Source organism: Haliaeetus leucocephalus, unplaced genomic scaffold (assembly GCF_000737465.1).
Source record: "Haliaeetus leucocephalus isolate CR32 unplaced genomic scaffold, Haliaeetus_leucocephalus-4.0 Scaffold795, whole genome shotgun sequence".
NCBI classification, from domain to species: Eukaryota; Metazoa; Chordata; class Aves; order Accipitriformes; family Accipitridae; genus Haliaeetus; species Haliaeetus leucocephalus.
Window position 1 is genome coordinate 1,512,522 of NW_010973231.1, and position 20,997 is coordinate 1,533,518.

General features: G+C 38.0%; 2 protein-coding genes across 4 annotated transcripts in view; one reads left to right on the forward strand and one right to left on the reverse strand.

Annotated features, from left to right (window-relative positions):
* Positions 1-4,025, reverse strand: part of MOSPD2 (motile sperm domain containing 2) — a 34,865-nt gene extending 30,840 nt beyond the window's left edge. For 2 of the 3 annotated variants that reach the window (XM_010581539.1, XM_010581537.1), the window contains exons 1-2: positions 3,963-4,006; positions 3,725-3,791 (exon numbers count right to left, since the gene is read on the reverse strand). In XM_010581539.1, the coding sequence (XP_010579841.1) occupies positions 3,725-3,791; positions 3,963-3,971 (76 nt within the window). In that variant the 5' untranslated portion in view covers positions 3,972-4,006. Of the gene's footprint in view, positions 1-3,724; positions 3,792-3,962 lie in introns of all 3 variants that reach the window. The other variant, XM_010581538.1, reaches the window with a different exon arrangement.
* Positions 4,026-5,322: 1,297 nt separating this feature from the next.
* Positions 5,323-19,823, forward strand: FANCB (Fanconi anemia, complementation group B). The gene is made up of 8 exons (XM_010581541.1): positions 5,323-6,258; positions 7,225-7,377; positions 7,884-7,976; positions 12,534-12,662; positions 13,545-13,711; positions 15,838-16,292; positions 17,146-17,383; positions 19,403-19,823. The coding sequence occupies exons 1-8, from the start codon at positions 5,323-5,325 to the stop codon at positions 19,821-19,823; spliced, it is 2,592 nt and encodes an 863-aa protein (XP_010579843.1).
* Positions 19,824-20,997: the final 1,174 nt, after the last annotated feature.

A 20,997-nucleotide genomic window follows, 5' to 3' on the forward strand; every position in this document is an offset into this window, starting at 1 on the left:
GAAAAAACCCACTTCATTGTGCAAAAAACCTGGAAAAAAGCAACTTTGCAAAGTATGTCAAGTGTTTCATTACACAAAGCCTCTCAATTTAACTACTGCCTTAAGCTATTTCAGCCAAGAACACTCAGGTCTGAAGCAGTAATAATTATTCCTCTGACCTTGGCTAGAAGGAAGAAACCCACTTTAATTGGCTGTTGATGCCTAACATGTTAAGCTAAGTACTATAACCATTCAGGTATGTGCCTTCAATTGTTAGATGAGGAAATCGGCAAGACTGAAAACAATTTAAGGTCAGTAGCCATACAGGGACAGGGATGAAGAAAACAAAACTATTTCCACCCAATAAGGAGTTACTTCAACAAAATCATGTGGCAATAAACAAAGTATCTGCCTCCAAAAATTTGATAAATTTAAACTTTTAGCAAAACTGAACACTCTCAGTGACAATAAAGACTACTTTCAATAGAAAGCTCAAGCATTAATATCACATAGCTTTCTATAAAAGTATGGGGTTTATCCTATCCCTATGTATCCTATCTCATCTGTCCAGCATTTCTCAGCCTGAAAGCCAAGAAGCAGGGAAAACAGATTTTTCAGAGCATAAGCAGACATAAGCAGGTATTCAAAACATTACCTTAGGAGTCTTCTACAATAGTCATATCACTATGTTTCTTTGAGGGTGCCCCGTATCTTTAAAACTTTATTTGAATTTGGCCAATACAATTAACAAAACACATTTTGCTACTGGCTTAAAGAAAGTCATGAGGGAATTTCGTCTTTTAAATTGGAGTGGGAAACCCCTCTTGCAAAATCTTTTTCTGAAAATTAAGCTTTGCCTAAAGGAGAAAGGAAGAGGATACAAATGGGGAGGGACAGGGAATACAGGCAATAAGAAATGTTAAATATGCAAAAGGATGTATGGAAAAGACTTGTTGAATGGAAAAGTCTACCAAGATTTGATTATAAATAATTTCCACTGTAACATTAAAGCAATAGCCCAGAAATAAAAGCTAATTTCAGAAATCCCCTAAAGAATGAAAATGCACTGAATAAAAAGACAAGACTGTTTGCTAGAAAACATTGTTAGTACCAGTCAGTACTATAAAATTATCTTTTGTTTTCATTGTTCCTGTCACCACCCAAATAATTTACATCACCAATTCTCTCAAAGAATCCAAACAGACAAAAGAGATATTAGGCCCCAAACCTCGAAGACAAGCACTGTCTACCTACCAGATAAGACAGCATTTGCTTGCCTATGGGACTAACAGTAACTTTTCGGTATTGGAAATATGCCTTTTAAATGCAAGTGTTTTAATTACTAGGGATATACGTTCCTCACAAGAACTGAAGTTGTCTTTCAAATACAGCTAGAAAATGAACTGAAGAGAAAAAAAACCCACCACCACGAGAGATGTCAGTTAACATTAAACACTGCTTTGCAGATAAGATCTCACTGTGGCCAAGCTTTCCTGCTAGAACCCCTTTACTTAACTTTAATCTAAAACATTGTATTTTGGCAATAAATAATTTCAAACAAAAATCAGGATTTCAAAGGCCCTCTAAGTTTTCATTTCACAACAAAACTACACATTACTGCAAGACTATCACAGTATTTGTGACCATTAGCAATTCTTCCTGAATGGTAGGGGAAAAAACAGTAACTGTAAGTTTCATAATATGGAAGAATCACTTCATAACAGAAACACCAAGTTTCTAGAATAATCAGGAACACTTTTCCCCTGAAGGGAAATAAAACAGTGGCAGCTGCACTCCCCAGAAACAAGACTGCCTGAAAGTTTTACTCAAATTTTAACACTTGCAGCTCACCTGAAATGGAACTAGGTTCCTTCTGTAGAGGCCCACAATTCTATGACCACATTAAACTTTCACAGAAAGTATCAGTTTCTCAGTGTGCCTTGAGAGTGCCCTTAGTTTTGAAAGCAGACTAAAATTGCTGGATATGAAGTGATCATTTGTACCTTTACAACACAGAAAATCATGTTCAGGAGTGTCTGCACACATGCACCTCCACACCCCATTTCAATTAAGAAGAAACATAAAAGAATACATTTTAGAACACGTACAGTAAAGGCTGAAGGGCCACAATAAAACTAAAACCCTGTGTTTTTCACACTTAAAGTGGGCATGACAACATTAAATTTGCTTGTGGCATTCCTAAATTTGAAGGAGGGAATTAAGAATGTAAACTCAAAAAAATCCTAATCCTATTTTCTTGAAAGGGCTAAGAGCCCTAAACCATGGCCCAAAAACGGGCTTAGGGAGAAAATGTGTTCAAAATACTGCAAATAGGATTACAGCTTACCTTGCAACAGTATTCAATTATTTTAATGGCTGTAACAACCAGCCCAACAGAGTCTTTGTTACAACTGGAGAAACCTGTGGAACTCCAAGATTGTAAGGGATAGTTCAATTGAAAAGCTAATACTCCCTTTTAGCAGCAACTACCCCAAAGCAATTCTAGGATTTCCAAAGTCATTTTCTGAGTGTGACTCTGAGATAATACAATACAAAGCAAGATGAAATCACTTATCATAGGAAAATATACACATTAACTGAAAATATTAACAGCCAAAAGAATTTCTAATTTAAGATGATGCTCCACTCTCCAGAGGCTGACCTTTAAGACTGCCAAAGACATCTTTATTCACACAGAAATATCAAATGGCAAAATAAGCTCTCTCTTTTTCAAGACACTATTCTAATAATTTTGTCATCTTGCCAGAAATACAGGTCATCTCTAACCAAGGCCAACTAGTTTCCTTTATGAAAGTCAGCAGAGCAGCCCTATGAAACAAAGTTGCACCACCCCCAAGACCCTTAAATTTTGCAAGAAAAGTGCTATAGACCATCATAAAGAAGTCATAGAAGCATGCAACCCTTACATAAAAGTGATAACTAGGTAACCTCAATAATTCTGATCGGGAACATCAAAGTAAGGCATGTGTTTGCAGGACTGAGGCTTATATTAAAGGAGCTGCCCTCAACTCCTAAACTACTGGGCTTTTACTGTATTTGCATTAAAAATTGGATAGAAGCAAGTTTTTAATAGAATGTCTTTACATGGTTATAATAAAACATACTGCTTACTGCAGCTGTTAGCATACTCTACTACTACATACTCTCCTATCACAAACAATGCAAATCAACCTTGAAGTTAAAGGAAACCCCTCTAGGCTTACCCCGGTATTCCCTTTCCCCGAGGCATCCCAGCACCTCCTGGCCTTCATTTACAAGTTTAAAAGCATCCGCACTCCAGAATCGAGTTGGACACGCAGCATGATTTTAATTAAGGCCAGCGTGAACTGAAGTGCAAGTTACTCTAGAAAAACAGCTCCTTCCTTGACAAACTGGTCGAGGTCAGAACTCTTTTCTGCTCTCCCAACCCCCGACGTATTTTATGTCCAAAAAGCACCAAGCACAGCAGCGTCCCAGACCCCCACAGGACAGCCGACCAAACGTAACTGCGAGTCGAAAGGACCCAGACCTTTGCCCCAGGACAGAAGAGAGCACCAAGAGCCAACACGGGGAGACCCTCCTGCTTCGCGCACCACCCCCACCCGCCAGCTCCGGCCACCTGAGGAGAAGGCGCAGACACCCGCTCACCCGGGAAAACGGCCACAGCGGAAGCCCACGCGGGAAAAGCCCCCGAGACCACATCCACGGAGCCCACCGCCCCCAGCCCCGCCGCCGAGGCGCTCACCTGCCAGGTACTCCGCCTCGAAACGCCGCCTGGTCTCGCTTATCAGCGCGGCCTTGTCCTGTCGCTGCTGAGGGGAAACGACAAACGGGAGGGGCGTGAAAGGAAGGGAAAGGCCGGGGCCCGGGTCAGCCCCGGCCCCTCACCTGTGCCGTGCCGCACGGCGGGCCCAGCTCCCCCCGGCCCCCAGCCGCTGAACCGGCCGGCGAGAGGAGGGGAGTCCGGGCGCGCAGGGTCTCACCTCAGCCATGGATCCGGCGGAGCCGCCCCGACGGCGGGCGGGCGAGCGGGGCAGCCAGAAATGGGGCTGGAGGCGTCGCGTGACCCCGGCGGGGGGGCGGGGCGCCAGGGCGAAAGGGGGCGGCGCCTAGCCGGCGGCCAACCACCCAGAAGCCTCGCCCCCGCCGGCCCCGCCTCTTTCCCGGGGGCTTAGCCCTCTCCCGCTGGCTCCGCCCTCCGCGCCGGTTCATGTTCGCGCCCTCCTCCCTCTCTCGCTCCCGTCATGCTCCGGGCGGCGGGAATTTCGGAGCGGGCGGGCTCCTCTCGCTTTCTGCCTTCCCCGCCCGCCCGCCCGGGAGCGGCCGCCGGAGCCGGGTAAGGCCTCGCCGGCGCGCAGCCTGCCGTCGCCGGTCCTCTCTCTGTAGGAGCTCGCATCGACCCCCGCCGGGCCGGGCGGAGAGGGCCTTAACCGCCGTCCACGGCTTTTCAGGGGGCGGAAGGCGGGCCGGGCCCCGCTGCCGCCTCAGCCCGCGGGGAGTGCCGCCGGGCGCGGGGAAGGGGGTGGTGGGGCCCGGCCCGAGGCTGTGAGGGGCGGCGGGGGCGGCTCGGCTTGGCCGGGAACCCCCACCACCACCTCAGCCGGTGAGGGAGGCCGCTCTGCGGGGCGCCTGAGCCGGGCGAGGGGCGTCGCTTGGTAGCCCGAAAGCTGCGTGAGACCCGGCTGCGGTTCGCTCGGGGTCCCGGCGGAGGGAGGGAGCCTCCTTGGCGGCAAGGTGACTGGACTCTTCAGAGAACTTTCGCTTTAAAGAGGCTTTGCGATTTCGACCAAGAACGAGTTGTATTTATTAATAAAGCCTGCACGGGCGTGAAGGCTCTTAAATTGGAGAATTCAAAGCACCGTTGCTTTCCAGTCCCCTCGGTGGATTTGTGGAGCTGACGCCTCCATTTCAACCGCACAAACAGTGCGTGTATGGTTTGGTTTGGTTTGGTTTCTTTGAATTTATATTACGCCGCGTAACTGTTGACGAGCAGAGAATTCACGCTTTGTTAAATCAGCCCTAGAATGCACTTCTGAAATCTTTCTGTTACGTAAATCTCTCAATGCAAAATTGCTTAACTTCATTTTAATCTGTGAGATTAAATGACATGCTGGCCTTGTGTTCTCGAATTAGTCGATCTCATTGCTTTGCAATGTATAGTTTTCCTTGTTCTTAAGGATCAGTTCAGCTAGTCCCAAAAAGATTTAATTTTTTTTGTTGTCATTTGCTTTTGTAGATGGAAAATTTCCAGATAGGTTAAAATTTCTGCAGAGAAATAATCCTGACAAAAATGGAGACGCACACGGTTTTCTTGTAGAGGAATATCCATAAAGATAAACGAAGATGTTTCTGGGTAAGCAAGAACACTTACTGTCCTACAACGGTGAAGTCCTTATATTTCAGCTGTCAAAACCAAAACATGTCGAGGGAGCAGCTGATAAAACAATGAATTTATGTGTCAGAAGAATGTCATTCAACAGAGACACTAAGCTGTTTGTTCAGAAGTCTTCTGGATTATTCAGCATGCGTGCCAGTCATTTAAAAATTGAAATAATTTGTTGTAGCTGCGCAACGGATTCCAGAACAGGGATTATTCTTCCCTGCATTTTGATGAAAAAGAAAAAACGGAACAATGTTTTCAGATACCTTTTATTGTTGCTTCACGGCTCAAATCAATTTGAGCAGTCCTTTTATTTTAAATTGGATTATGAGCTGAAAGAAGACATCAGGTTGTTTACTGGCCCTTCAGTCTTGTGGAGGCATGCCAACAAGCTGTTCTACATCTCTTCTGACACCTGCACAGTTCTAAGTGCTCCTGTTCAGCTGTCTTCTGTTGTGTGGACAGGTGAAATTGCAGATGAAGGCACTGTTGTCTTAGGGACAGGAACTGCTTGCCTGCCAGAGAGTGAAGATGAGGATGAGTTTTCCACTTCAGACAGAGCCATCTGGGGTAGCGAGTTCTTTGGATATGCAGTTAAAACACAAAAAATGCTAACTGGCACATGCTTTATGCCTCATGCTTATAGCAGAGTGGTATCTTCTGTCTACGTCTGCAAGAATGAGATATCGAAAAAACAGCTCCGAATATCACTTGTTGCCATAACCCACAAGAATCAGCTTATTTGGTTCCAAGATGGTCTCCCTAAAGGTGTTTGTGAGCTTCCTTATGAGAAACCATGTTCAGTAAAAACAGCTGTAACCAGTAGCAGTGATTTGCTATTTATTGTGTCTTTTGCCTCCGGAAATATCTGTGTTGTACAGAGGAGAGACAGCTTACAGGTATTTGTGACTTTAAACAACTCGCTTTTACTACTGTATCTATTTTGTCTATATCGTCTCATTGGAAGCTTCTGCAACTTAAAAGCTATGTGTTTAAATTCTATAGATTTTTTTTGTTGTTGTTATTGTTGCTTCTGTTAACCTGTCTAAAATATGAGATTGTTTTGCTTTCATTGTTTGTTTATATATCTGAAAATAAACCCTGGATTCTATTGTTTAATGATACATTTTATGAATCTGAGCCAAAGCTTCTGTTGCTAATTGAAAACTTCCATAGCATGAGAATCTGAAGCTGTAAGATAGTTATGAGTGTGCCTACATAATTTGTGTTAAAGTGAAAGCAAACTGATATCATTGCAAAGCATAAACTTCTCACTGGAATTTAAAAGCCTTTTGAGTCTCACTTCCTAGTAACAAAAAATATTGTTTCATCAAAAAGACAAGAAGAGGCCTTGGTTTTGTTTCCTAAAGTCAGGAGGGGCAAAGTTAACTGCTAGGGTTTTGTAATACTCTGTCAAGAAGACTTACATAACTCAGGAAATGAAAGTTTGTCCTATTTAGTCATCAGCATTATTGTACAAATTTGTCTTTATCTCTCAAACATATTTAAGTATGCAATGCAACAAAGATATTTCTGAATGTCAAAGGTATAATGTCTTTAACTGATCTGCAAGTATTACTGGTTCTAAATGAATGTTACAGCATTCAGCTACTAAGCTGTTTGACTACACTGAAAAGTTCTCTGCAACCTGTATTCTGGAAAATGATCTTTAAAGACAAATGGCTGATTTTTCCCTGAGTCACATGGGCTCTAAATGATAAAGTGAGAGCTTGAAACTTCTTAAAATTCTGTATTCTGCACACCTGAATAGGCTGCCTTTTTATAAACAGCAAGCTTCACCAAAACGAAATCTCAAATACAAGATATATTCAAATACATGTGTCTTAAAACCTCTTCTACTGTAGGTGGCTTCCAAATGGCAAAAAGTGAAGTCTGTTCTGGTGGATGATTTTACTGGCTCTGGAAGCGAGCAACTGTTACTTGTTTTGAAGGATGACTCCAATACAGAAGTGTTAAGTACATTCATACTAACAGATCTTGGAGAGGTCAACTATGCAGTAAGTTCAACTTGCCTTTTCTCAGCTACTCAGTCTGTGCTTACTAAATTAAGAAAACCTCAACAAATTGTTAAAGTATTGGTGCAAAGTGAAATTGGATGTGTGCTGTGAAATGCCCTGAAGTTTGAATATTCCCCGCTGTAATCGTAAGATATCTAAAGAGATTATTCTAGTTCCTTGTTAGCATCAACATTCTTTTGGGAAATTAAAGGAATGCAGTTGAAAACACTTCACATATGTAACAGGTTTGCTACAATGCTTACCTTTTGGTTAAGAACTCTTAATTAAGGCCATAGTGCTTGTTAATTATCTTCTTATAATTGGTCTTTCCATTATGTACTGTCAAACTCCAGTTGCTTTCAGAAGATAAGATTTTTCTTTTAAAGTGCATACTGTGGTTCTGCTGGGTTTCTGTATTTTCCCCCAGATTTTTATAATGCCATGTAATAGCCTGTACCTTACTTTCAGCTTTTTAATTAAATCAGTGTTTTGGTTTGGTTTTTTAGAGTGGTATTAATTATAAACATGATGTTCCTGCTGCAGAAGGATTGCAAGAGAATGGTTTGCTTACTGTCCAAGCCCTTGAAACAAGATTACAGGTTTGTACTCGATAGTTCTGCCTCCACGTTTTCTCCAAATTACTTTTCGGTATTATTACATTTTTCTAAAGGGTGAGGATAATGATACTGTTTTTATTGGAGAAGTGGTTCAGGGAGAAGACAACATTGTTAAGTATCCATTCTTGCATCAGTGGTCATCTGTGTTTCAGTTCTCTCAGTTGTTACAAATTCATTTGGGTCATTGGAAGGGTCTAATTTAATTTTAATTAAAAGTTTGAGATAATGCTGAAGATAACCTATCAAAGCTTCAGAACAGTAATTTTACTCATAGATGTTTAAATACCATTTTAGTAAAATTAGAACATTTGCTTCTTTTGCTCCACATTACATACTTTGAGAAAGTGTAGTGTCAGGTTCCCAGTGAGTGGTAGTTAATCCTTAAAGAGCAGCGTTATGGTCTGTTTCTTTGTCCACGGAATTCAATCAAGTTGGCTTTTACTTTTGCCCAAATTAGTGACCATGGTTATTTCACCACCTGGTGATGTTTTTCCTCCTGTTACTAGCAGTTTTATAAGGATAATTTTGCAAAGTGCAGTAGATGAAGCTAAAATGTATCCTTATAATTAGCATCATTTATAAAACAAGCCCGGGGAAACTTTGCAGAGTCCAAGTAATCAATGGCAATATATCTTTGCCTGTCTTGCTTTCTACCTTTCATCCTGTTAATAAACACCCAGCATACTCTCCAAGATGTTCTTTTGCAGTATTGTGCCTTGGCCTATACCATAGGGGTAATAACTGACAAAATAGGAAGATTATTTAACAAAAAAAGAAAAAAAGCTTTATGAGATAGCATAAATCTCAAATTGAGTCAATAGTGTGAGGCTATTGTTTGCTCAGAGTGCTTTAAGTATGATAGGTGGTAATTATTCCTGTCATTTGAGAATTAGTGAAAACTTAAGTAAGATATTGTGGCAATTCTATCTCCAGCCTTTAAAAATGAAGCAAATTAACTGGCAAAAGTTTAGTACTGGAAGAAAAGGAGGACTATGACCTATTAGGAAAAGACTGAAAAAGAAAAGACTTTTCTAGTTCTAATTACAAAAAAGGTGTCTAAAGAGATATTATACATCTTCCAAAAGATAAAAGCTGTTGTATGGAGAACATGGGACAATATGTTTTTTTCCTTCCTGGAAGGCACAAGAAAGTAGAAGTTGGATTAATTTTGAGGACCTTTTGAGGTCCCTTCCAACCATTTGCACATTAGAGGCCCATTGGCTTTTACATGCAGAAATACAAGCTTCCTTCCAAATGCACTTTTTTTCTGTTTCTGGATTCTTTTGGGTAGTCATATATTTTAAAACTGATTTCTTTGCTGCTGCATTATTTCCCTACTCATTATATTACTTTCCTCCTTTACAAAACAGAAATTAGTTTCAATCTCCCTCATTTGTGGTTTCTTCCACTGTTGTAATGAAGATTGTCCACCCTGTCATTGACGGCTATATGTTCTATGTAACTATGTTCTATGACTTTGTTCTTGTAATACACCAGCTGGTACAGCTCTGTGAATCTGTGTTAGGATCAAATGAATAGTCTGTTTTGCCTATTAGTGGTTCTGCTGGAACAAGCCACTGGCTGGAGATTTTGCATATCATCTGCTGATAAAGTTCTTCTTACAGACACAGAATCCTTCAAAAGACCTTATTTATTTAAAGATCTTTTCGATCTCTAATTTTCAAAGTCACATGCTAGCACAAGCATTGTAAGCAAGTTGAAAATCTTCAAATGTTTTAATGCCGTAAATCCTTGAAATTGTCATGCTGACAAATTTGGAAGTAGGTGGAGATATTTCTTTTTAACCTTACTGTTGTTTCCTGGCTGAGATTTCCATTGTTCTCCATTGTGTATGTTCCTCTGAACAGTGAAGTACTCTTGCTGGTTTTTGTCATCTGATGTATAACTGAATTTCAAGGATGATTGTTTTGATGCAATAGTGCATTGATCCTGCTTAACTTGGGAATTTCCAAAGGTTATTTAGCCTTGGAGTGGTGCCTCTTGATATTTATCATAAAAATTCAGGTCTTCTAGAAATTTGCAATCAAATATGTTTTGACAGTCTCTATGGAATCTCGTCTTTTAGGGCAAAATGAAATAGCAAATGCAGCCCTTTTTCACACTCTGTTGCTTACCCCTTATTTCACATCTGTGTAGCTCTTTTCTAGCCATGTGAGAACTTCAGCAGGACTGAATTGTGGTCCACTGCATATAGGTAGGCTGCATTTTAGTTATACACAGCAATACATGTAAGTTGCATTTTGCAGGTAGTGAAATTGAAAAATATATCAGTCTGTGCATTTTTTAAGTGTTCTATGTTTATCTTGTATGCAGTCTTTTGGACCTGAATCTGGTCTTTTCTCCTCTGGAGATTTTTTTTCTTTAACACTCATTTCAGTATCTTCTGAAGACTTCCTTTGGCAGAGTATTGCAGTTACATTACAACAGCTGAGGTTACAGGGTTTCTCATGGGTTTAGTTGATTTTTCTGGCAGAAATACCATGAGTCAGAAGTGTCTTTTTATGTCCACTGACCTGTTCTCCCCCCAAGTATTTTACAGTTTTGTAAGGACTGTAAAGCCAAATTCTTTTACCTATGATTAACTTGCTTCCTTTGACTTGGTTTGCCTGGTTTGGGGCAGGTATTTTTTTAATCCTCACTGCTGATTCATTGAATTGCTGCAGTGTCTTAATTGTTTTGTTCTCATTCTGATAATGCTGATTTGGTGGTGGGTAGAAAGTTAGTTAAGAAATGTTCGGTATGTTTGATTTTTTTATTACTGTTTTTGGGGAATGTTTTAAGTATTTGGTTTTCTATCTGTTGCTGTAGATTGGCCCATTTTCTTTTTGATGTTTTTTCATAAGGGCTCTAAGTCACTTTAAAAACATAGAACCATTTTTTTACCATTTGAGTATCTTCAGCCTATAGATCTCTGAATTATGTTTCCCTCCAGCTTTTTTGTCTACTGTTTCCATTTTACCTTTGCTTTTCTCAATATTTTTTAGTCTTATCAATCATGAATCTTCCTTTCCATTTTATTTCCTTTGTAAAAGTGCCACCATTCTTGGCTCAGTTTTAGCTCTGTATGTATGGGTATTAATTTATTTTTTTATGAATACTGCAACTTTAGTTGCAATATGTCAAAGCACTTGGCTGTTCTACTTACTACTAAGCCTCTGCGTTAATTTGCTTTGCTTTTGACAGTGATTCATCTGTTCTGCTGCTCATGTTGAATTTACTCACAGCTGTATTGCGTTCGGCTCTGCACTGCTTTGTTTTTATGTTGACGTTTATTTTCTATTTTCAGGTGATCTAGTTTTATTCTCTTAGTTTCACAATGCAAAGATTGTGACTTCTGCGGATGCTTGGTGCTCAGTACGTATTGGTATATGGCAGAAAGGATGTGCATGTCACTTGTTCCAGAGAGAGATGATGGGGGGTGCTACCCAGTCTTAGGTTTGCCATGTGGTAAATTTCAGGTCTCTTTCTTTTGTTGCTTTATGAGGAAAAAGAGCTTGCAAAAGTTAGATTGGTCAGCAAGCATACATTGGTGAATCTTTGGCCATTTTGACTGCTTCTCAGTCTGTGCATTCCCATTTGCTCTCTGTTTCTTAGTTGTTTATTCAGTAGTTACCGGTGGGAGTAAGTCATGGTTTGGTATTCTGATGACCTCGGTTGGGAAGGTATTATAGAAACATCTTTGGTTTTAGCTCTTCTTTTTCTTCTGGCTGAAGTCTGGTACTGGATTATTGCTTGGAATCTGGTACCTATGATGCATGGTTTGATAGGTGGCAAATCATTTTTTTACAGAACCTATCATGATGAGTGCTACTTGCTCTAAATGCCCTTTGCCATTGTAGTGTGAGCAGAGGGTATCACTTTGCTTGCATGAAGTGCTTTTTGTTCAGGCTTGTCAGTTGGTTATGATTGATCGTGAATTGGTTTTTTGTTTGGTTTTGTTTGTTTGGGGGCGGAAGCTTGGCTTTGCATTCCAGTGGTGAGCTTTGTTCTCTCTTTGGTAGCACTGGACTTCTCAGGATCTTGCTTTCCAGAGAATAGCTTTTGTGGAGCTTTCCTAAAATCTTAGAAGCTGGTGCTGGCATGCTTTTTCTTTTTTTTAACTGGGACTACCCTGCATGTATGTCTGTTTGTAAAACTGTCAACTCTTCAGTCTATTTGCTTAACCAATAATCAATACAAGTCTTCAGAAGAAATCAAAACTGATATCTTCCAATGGAATAGTGAAGCAGGAACAATAATAAAAGAGACAAACATGTACATAATATGATAAAGTTTACCTTACAAGTTTATCTTAAACTCTCTTTAATATTGAGAGGCCAAGGTTTAGATTCATATTTTGGCAGCAGAGTAGCCTGACTTGAACTTTTTTTAGAAGCATTACTTGAGGAACATCATGATCTTGGCTTGTGATACTTGCATAAAATTGGAAAGCTGAAAAGACATCTTGGTAGCTTCAATATCAGTTCTTATTTGCAGTAGACCTAAGCATAAGTTTCATGATAATTTTTTCTTTTACAGGCTGGTTGCACTTCTGTTCGAGAACTACAGCAGCATTTAAGACTCAAAAAGAAGGTTATTCTTGAATCTTGCAGAGCATTAATAGATCTTGTTGAAGAAAGAACCCATATTCTACCAACTGCAAAAGAGGTAAAATGCAGAGGAGAGTACAGATCACTTCTGAATTCTGCTGAGCCATTTGTAGAGGGTGCTTCCCTCAACCACTTGTTGCTTTCACTGGTAGGGATTGCTACTATTAAAACTCATTAATCTGCTTCTTAATTCTGGTTCATTACCTTCATCTGTCAATGTACATAGATAAGAGTAAATTTAGTTCTCTTTACTTGAAACTGATTTGCATAATACCTCCTGACAACTGAGTTGTATGGAGGAGTAACCTTTAACAAAGAGTTAGTGACAAACAGTAGGAGGAGTGTAGTCTTAATTGGCACGGTTGCCTAGATATTGAATATCTGTCTGTAGTGTAACATTACGAAAAATGAGCTGTCATAGATCTGTGTAAGTAAAATTGATTTTATGATGGGGGCAGAGTGAACTGTGGGCTGAGAAGGTGGTGGAGGTTGGGAAAATGTTATCTTAATATGTTGCTCAAAATAAGCCTCCTAATTTACTTGAAATGGAGTTGATGTCCCTTTCAGTTAATGTTGTGATCCCTTTCAAGTCAGCCAGGTTTAGACAACAAAATTTCAAGCAATTAATACAGTAATATAAAATAAATTCTAGTACCTTAAATCTTCTTTGGACAATTAATTCTATGGTAGTTCAAGATTTATACACGTGATGGTTACAAGGAGAGAATGAGTTGTGCTTTTCCACGATATCACGTGTTTTAAGAAAATGAAATTCTATCCTTTTAATCTGTTGATGATAATAAACTAGTTTATATAGAGTTCATTTTATGTATCTTAAAAGCACCTCCAGCAATCATTTGTGCTAAAACACAAGGTAATGCAGTATAGGAAGAACTAATATCTCCACTTAATTTATCTAAAAAAATCATTTTTCTGTAAGGAAGGTCTTGTCTCTCTCTGGGATGACGTAGAAAATCCTCCTCATTCTCTTAGTAAAGAGACATCATTGGCGTCTAAAGTCCCAGAGCACTTCATAGAAAAATTGTGGCAGCGTGTTGTGGGTGACAGCTTGGTAGTTGGAGTAGAACTAACTGCATCATTTTACTTGTAAGTATATAAATTTATCTAATAATTTAATTGAGTAATTTTCTAGAAACTGAATTTGCAGGTTAAGCTCTGTAGTAGCAAGAGTGGATTTTTGAGCTTTGAACTTTCTCATTTTGAACATCTGTATATAAAGTGTTTCAAGTGTATGTCTTGTCAGTATTGCTGCTGCTTGTCTCTCTCTAACACTGTGCAAAAAAATATGTTGTATAGCCAAAAATCAGTTATGTCAGTATAACCACATCATTGCTGGAGGCTTTCTACAACAGAGTTTTCTTTGACAAAAATTATGGTTCTCTATAGTCCACGTTGACATAGCTATGCTGACATCAGTATGTGGTATAGGTAAAGCTCTGTCTTAGCCATACAGGTCCTGATGCCTTACTGTTAACATCTTGCCATTCCTAAAGAGTGATTTGCTTAAAGAAGTGCAGAAGAAAACATTTTAAATTCTCTGATCAACTTAATAAATACTCAGTTTTTTAATTGAACTATGCTACAGTCATGTATCCAATCAAATAAAATATTTGCTAAGCTTATGTATTGTGTAAATTATGTGGAACAAACAGCCATACAATACTTAAGCCTTCAAAATTATTTGTTTATTCTTATTATTGTCTTTAAAATTCTTTGTTTATTCTGTTCATTTTAATTACTCAGTTCTAGTTGTAAATACTCCTTATATAATTTCCCCCTTACAGGGAGGGAGCTCATTTGGAACAGAGTTTAAAAAAACAGGATTACATGAAACATAAATTTAGAATGTGCATTGTGTAATGTAAACTTTGGTGGAGTCAGAACTTACCTTTTGACCTATATTCCCACAAGCAGTGTAGCTGAGACTGTGTTAGGGTAAGCTTAAATACTATTGATGCCACTGAAAATCATTCAAGTGGTTGTGAGGGGACCTGACCTGTTACGCCCTTTGGCCATTCTGCTGGAGCTGCGGGTATACTATTTCTCAACTGCCAGATTGCTATAACTTTACAAGAACATTGACCTCATCTTCTTGAAAGCCTCTGTTAAGAGCCACTGAGGCAAGAGATTGTTTTTGCCTTTCCAGTGTTTATTCTTTCAGCTTTGATGATGATGACATCATTTTTGAAAATGAAATGCCTAATTCCTGTATAACTTCAGAAATTCTCAAAAGATTTGGAACCATTCTTTGAAAACCAGCAGCAATATTGCCCTCTCCCCCATTTTTACAGTTGAGAAAAGATCTGTGAAGATGAAGTCATTTAACAAAGGTTACCTGGTAGGCTAGCAGCAGAACCTAGGTCTTCTGGGCTCCAGTTCAGTACTATATACAACAACCTGTGGTTCTGGGGAAAAGGGCTTGCTTTCTCTCCAACCCCAACACTGTAAGTCTTTACTGATTATTTTTGTGCTTCCTACTAAATGCAAGATTGCAGTGATGTTTTAGATTGCATTGTGAGGTGGTGATACTTCTTCATAAAGAAAATTAGACATTCATAAGACTTTCAGATGTCAGTGACATCTTGAGACTGAATTGACTGACAGAATAAAATATTCATTAAGAGAGGATCTGAAACAGTAATATTAGGATTTCATTGAAAGAACCCTGTGTTGAATAAATACAGTACTGCATACATTTCAGGAAATTACTGCATGTTTAAGGTAATAGTATTTTAAACCTTTTAGTTTACTCTCTACATTCAATTTTGAGTATCTATTGTTTTATAGAACATCAGAAGAGCTTTTAGTCATCAAAGAGAGCAGAATTGATACTTTGTGTATTTTTTTATTAAAAGAAAGTTAAGTCTTTAAAAATAAATTATAAATGTCGTAAAGTATTGGCATGGATTGTGTGGAATTTTCAACATTTTCTGGGTGAATTAGACATCCAAATTCTTTAAGTTGAAATGAGGCATCTAACTCCTAGAAGCTCTTAGAAAATTCAGTCCACGTTTTAAAAATCTTTATACTAAGCTTAGATGAAATAGTCATTTGAAAGACTTATACTCTTTGCACTGTCTATGACTTAACCTGGAATGATACTGGAGTTTTTGGTAGTCTTAAATGTCTGTATATATCTTCAAAGTTCTTGTTATTTGTCAGATGGCAAAATACAAACTGGGAGTGCAGTCATCTTATATGGATTTTCACAGGTCACTGAGTGATGTCAGTTTATCTTTAGTGATGGATCAAGACTTCTCTTTGATTTCTCCGGTTATCAAGTGTCGAAATAAAATCATTAAGCTGAACAAAGCATTCTCAGCATTGTCTGTCTCCTCGTGTCAAATTGAGCCTCCTCCAAAAAAGATGAAATTGGACTTGCATAGCAAGAATGATCTGAAAAAAGAGTTTCCTAAGAGATGTTCACAGGTTCAGCTGGATGGAGCAAAGACGGTCATTGCTGTTACCAGCCTTTCACCATTATTGGCATTTCATCATGTGTGTTGTGTAGTGCTTCTACATGCAAAGAAACAAAAACGTCAGAATGATAGTTTACAGGAGAGCAAAAACATTACTGTACTCTGTGGGAAAATTTTCTTAAGTCTGGAAGATATTTCAAATGGAAAATATTCCGTAAAGATGCTAAGGGATAATAGTTACTGCACAGGTAAATGGATTGATATAATTTGGATTCATAAATATATGGTTGATTCTTCTGTTTACTCTAGGTGATGCCAAGCTAAGTTTTCAAGGTGTAATCATATCTGTCTCTTTGAACACAAACTGCATAGACCTTTTGTGAGTTAAAAGCAGGGTGAAATACAAGATGGAACAGTTTTCAAAATGGAAAAAAAATGTTAAGTGATTTGCTGTAAGGTTTTGTGCTAGCATTGGTGCTGAAGTGTATCTGAAAAGGTTAATTTTGAAGATAAGTCCAAGTATAGAATGCTGAAGCCTGCATTTTTTCTATAAATAAGATATTTCCTGTTGATTAGATACATACATTTTTTCTGACATAGTATTACCTCTTAAATACTACTAAAGTAATTGAAGCTCTTCCTTCTCTGCATGTCTATTAAGGTCATTTATTTTCCTTTCTTTTAATATTCCTGATTGAATTGATTTTGAACTGGGCTTCTGCTCATGTTGCAAAATATCCTTTTGATTGAGTGCAATGAATTTTAATTTCTTTCTTCCTGTAATGCTGTTTCATTGGCTAAAGCCAATGTGTCATGTTACTATTGCAGGAGGCTATTAATAGTCTTCTTTTGGCAAGGTGCTGTTTCTCTTTAGCACTTTCATTATATAGGTGGGGCTCTGTTAATAAGCTAACTATTTTGCTTGACTGAAGTAGGTATAAGAATTTAGGTGAGAAGAAAATTCCCAGAGAACGCCTGAACACAGGTGCAAACTATTCATGTAAAACTGGGAATGTGAACCAAAAATCTGAGCACATTTAATGCATGCAATGTAATCAAAATATTTAGGTCAAATACCTTTTTTACTGTATTTTGTTGCAGGTTCCATGGAAGATATACTTGCTGTCCTTGCAGTATCTGTCAGATTCTCCTTTCAGATTGTGTCTTCTGGCTGCACATTGACTCCGGTAAATTCATGGTTACTGGGAGAAATGGAGTGCACACCATTTAAAGAATGCCATGACAGCATATTCTGTCATAAAGCAGGAAATGTGTACGGTACAGTTTTTAACTGGACCCTGAAAAATCCATTTGAAGGAGTTCTAACGTTATTTTGCAGGTAAAATTGCACAAAAAGTGTAGAGTATATTCATCTTGCATACACACTTTTTTATCTTGACACTATTTCTTACTGGTACCATAAACAATGGCCAAAATCATAACCAATAGGCTTCTAATATAATGGTATGATAACCATCAGCAATAACAGAATTATTTTCAAATCAGAACTATGGCAAAACCTGAACTGCATTGTTGAATTTTGTCTAGGGTAGCACACTGAATTACAAATAAGTCTAGTCTCCATTAATATCTGCTTGGTACTATTTCTTTTGTTCATTTCACTGTCTCATAATTTTATATTAATTTTTCTTACATTATTCTTAATATAATATATATAGTTTTTCTTCAACATGTGTTGATTTTAAAAAAATTCCTTAAGGGGATGTTAAAAACAACAACAAAAAAAACCCCCAAACAGCAACAAACCCCAAGTTATACTAAATTTAAATATATTGCTATGTCACTTTGTAGTTTAGTACTGCAACATAAATTTAGTCTAATTTTGTACATGTTTCTGATATATTTATTTCCTATCTACCATGATTTTGAAAAGGAAATAATCTGAAGAGTCTCAGTGATTTCCTTTTCTTATGTAGATTCTTGGACAAATGTCTATAAAATTTCCTAAACCAGGCTAAACAAGCTAATAATACTGCCATAATTTAAGATTTAGCTGGATAAGGCTCACAACATAAAAAGTACTTCTTAAGTATTGATCAGTATTGCCTCTCCTGAAGAGTTCAAGCTGAAAAGTAAAAGAAAGAAAAGGTATATCTCTGAAAAGTCTCTAATTTATAGTGAGGTTCAATCTTTTACTCAAATAGGAGTTGATTTCCTTCTGTTATGTAAGAGAAAAGGCTGAAATGTTTGAGAAATCAGTCAGTAAAATTTTAAGCCTCAAGACTTTTGGTTCCTTTTCAAAAGTTAGGTTACTTGATACTGTCATATTGATCCAGTTTTGCATTAATAGTTAGTGAGCTGTGTGTTTATGGTATAACTATAATTGTATTTTCTTTTTTTTTTTTTTTTCCCTATCTTTGGATTGATCTTTTATCTAGCTAGGATATATCTATGATAGGTAGGAGCTACAGCTGTTCTTTTTCACAGCTTTTCAGAACCAAATAAACTATATCTGTTATAAGTAGTGGATTGTTTAGATAACTAAATTGAAATAGAAGTACTTTAAGGAAAAATGCCTTTCTGATCTGGGTGAGAAAACTAGCTACTTAAGGATGCTTGTGGGGTTTTGGGGGTTATTTTTTTTTTTTTTTTTTGTCATTTGGGGTTTTTTGCTGTTTGGTTAGGGCTTTTTTCCTAAGATTATTTCCCTACCACCCAGTCAAAAGAGTTGGAGGAGTTTATCTGGCCAGACACTGGAAATAAGACTTTGGACAAACTCTACATTCCTCTTAGAATGAGGAATGTGTTACTGTGTCATATATGCTACACTGGTATCCAGGGAAGTAGGCTCCCTGATGATTAACAGCATTATTTTATCCTTGTTTCTTAATAATTTTGAATGTCTCATTTTTAAGTGCAACTTTCCCTCACCAGTGACTGTTTAAAAAAGATAGGGAGTTGACCACCTAATAGCAATGTTGTACATACCTATTGATAGTGACAATCTATGAATACAACTGACTTTTTTCTGCCCCTAAAGGTAGCCCAGACAATATATTTCCTTTGTGCTATTACATGTGGCCTTCACATACAATTAATTGCTTCTTAAAGAAACAAGTGATGCACATGTGACCCTAATCATGGACATTTATTTTAGTACAGAATATTTATGTTGCTGAAGTTTGCTTAGTGTCAATTCTTTTGACCTGCAGTGGCTAGCCTGCATGCCATTAGAAAGCCCTTGCTTACTCCTGTATGTACAGTACACATAATAGTTAAAACCCTAATCAGCATCAGTTTTTCCCTGTTGGATTTAAAGTAGCTTTGTTTTATTTTCCACTGTAGCATTTTGAAGATATAAGGTAGTTTTAATAATAATAATAATCTTATTTTACAGAAACCTGACTGTCTTGTTCCAGTGCCTTCATAGCCTTTCTAGAGTTCTCCCACCAAGCTGTGATGTAAAACTCCTGAGATCTGGAAGTAAAAGTATACTTACTGAACAGTTAGCACTGGCTTTGGAAAAAGAAATCCTCATCTTAAGGAGTTCTTTCTTCTCAAAAGAAAGTAAAGCTGAAAACAGTCTGACATGGGGCAATGAGCCTGGCAAGAAAATCAGTGATGTTCCTGTGGCTTCTTTACTGGACAGTGAGGAGGGAGTTCAGCAGTTCAGAAAGAAGCTTCAGAATGAACGGGAAGAGAGTGTGCTAAGTATGAATCAAACAATGAATGGTGCCCTTTACCAGGAAATTGCTTTGAAAATAGCAGAAGCTCAGCTCAGTTCAGATATGATTGTGTGGAGACTGAGCAAGTCCTAGAAACTATTCACTAAATTTATTTTGAATAAAGTTTTATTAAAATTATACTATTAAATAATATTTATATTTTCATGGGTACATATATTACTTTCTATTGTATAGCTCAGTTATTTCTACAGATAAATACTGGTATTTTGGTTGATGAATTGTAGCTGATTTGGCAAGAATTTAATATTTAAAAGATAGCAGAGTCATTATTTTGTTACAGATTTTGAAAATATTATTTTTAATGTATTTTCTAATAAGTCCTATTCCAAAGTCATAATTCTTGAACTATAAATTAACTATATTAGAAAAAAAATAACAAGCATGTATTGTTTAAAATAGTCCTATTAAACTTGTAAAATGACTGTTTATGCAGGTAAAACTTAAGCTTTTTTTAGAAATCTTAAGACAGCTATAGAAAGGATCTAAGTTAAGCAACCAATTTTAATTCATAATTTGAACATGGGGTTTGACAGATTCAAAGAAGAGGCAGCTTATCTTCGTGATATATCAAGCCTTTGAAATAAATTTTAATGATACCACTTGAGGAAGAAAACTGTGGTTGTACCTTGCAGCCCCGTCTTCTAGAGCCCACCCTCAGATCTGAGAGATTTTGGAGTATTTACTGGAACTGGAGAACCAGATCAGGCCTCTTACAAAATTTCAAGAACTCATGAAGATTCACTCTGTAATAAAATGCCTTCAGGTTTAAGACGTCCATTCCCACCCAGAATCTAGTGGTAGGGCTAATCTCATTGGTAAATCCTTGAGGAAGCAGTCCTTCCTTGGATGTTAACCTAGCTTCAGTGTCTGAAGATTTGTGTGCTGGTTCCCTGAGTCATAAATGATTGTCTGCTGATACTAGCTGCTCAGTGGTTTTGGCCCATCTCAACTATTTTAAATAATGGACAACTTTTTGCCTTTTATTCCTCCTTTCTCTGGTTTGAACACGATACCACCTATGCATCCAGGAAGAGAACTGCCTGTGATCTTGCAGGTACTATTGCTGAGGTAGTTACTTTTTAATCATTTTTTCCACCATTTTTCAGCTTTGTGAGTGGCAGAAAGCCTAGAAAATCCCAAATCACAATAATTTGCTTCCTTTTATCTCTGCTTCATGTAAGTAAAACATTCCTAGTGTTTGTCACTGTTTTTCTAAAGTTTTCAAAAATTTGCTTTTCAGTTTTCC

Bases quoted from the DNA above. Each gene is read 5' to 3' on its own strand.
- FANCB (XM_010581541.1), top strand. From the start codon at position 5,323: ATGTTTCTGGGTAAGCAAGAACACTTACTGTCCTACAACGGTGAAGTC. The intron at 7,378-7,883 runs GTAAGTTCAACT...TTGGTTTTTTAG, and splicing joins TTGGAGAGGTCAACTATGCA to AGTGGTATTAATTATAAACA. The intron at 17,384-19,402 runs GTAAAATTGCAC...CTTATTTTACAG, and splicing joins GTTCTAACGTTATTTTGCAG to AAACCTGACTGTCTTGTTCC.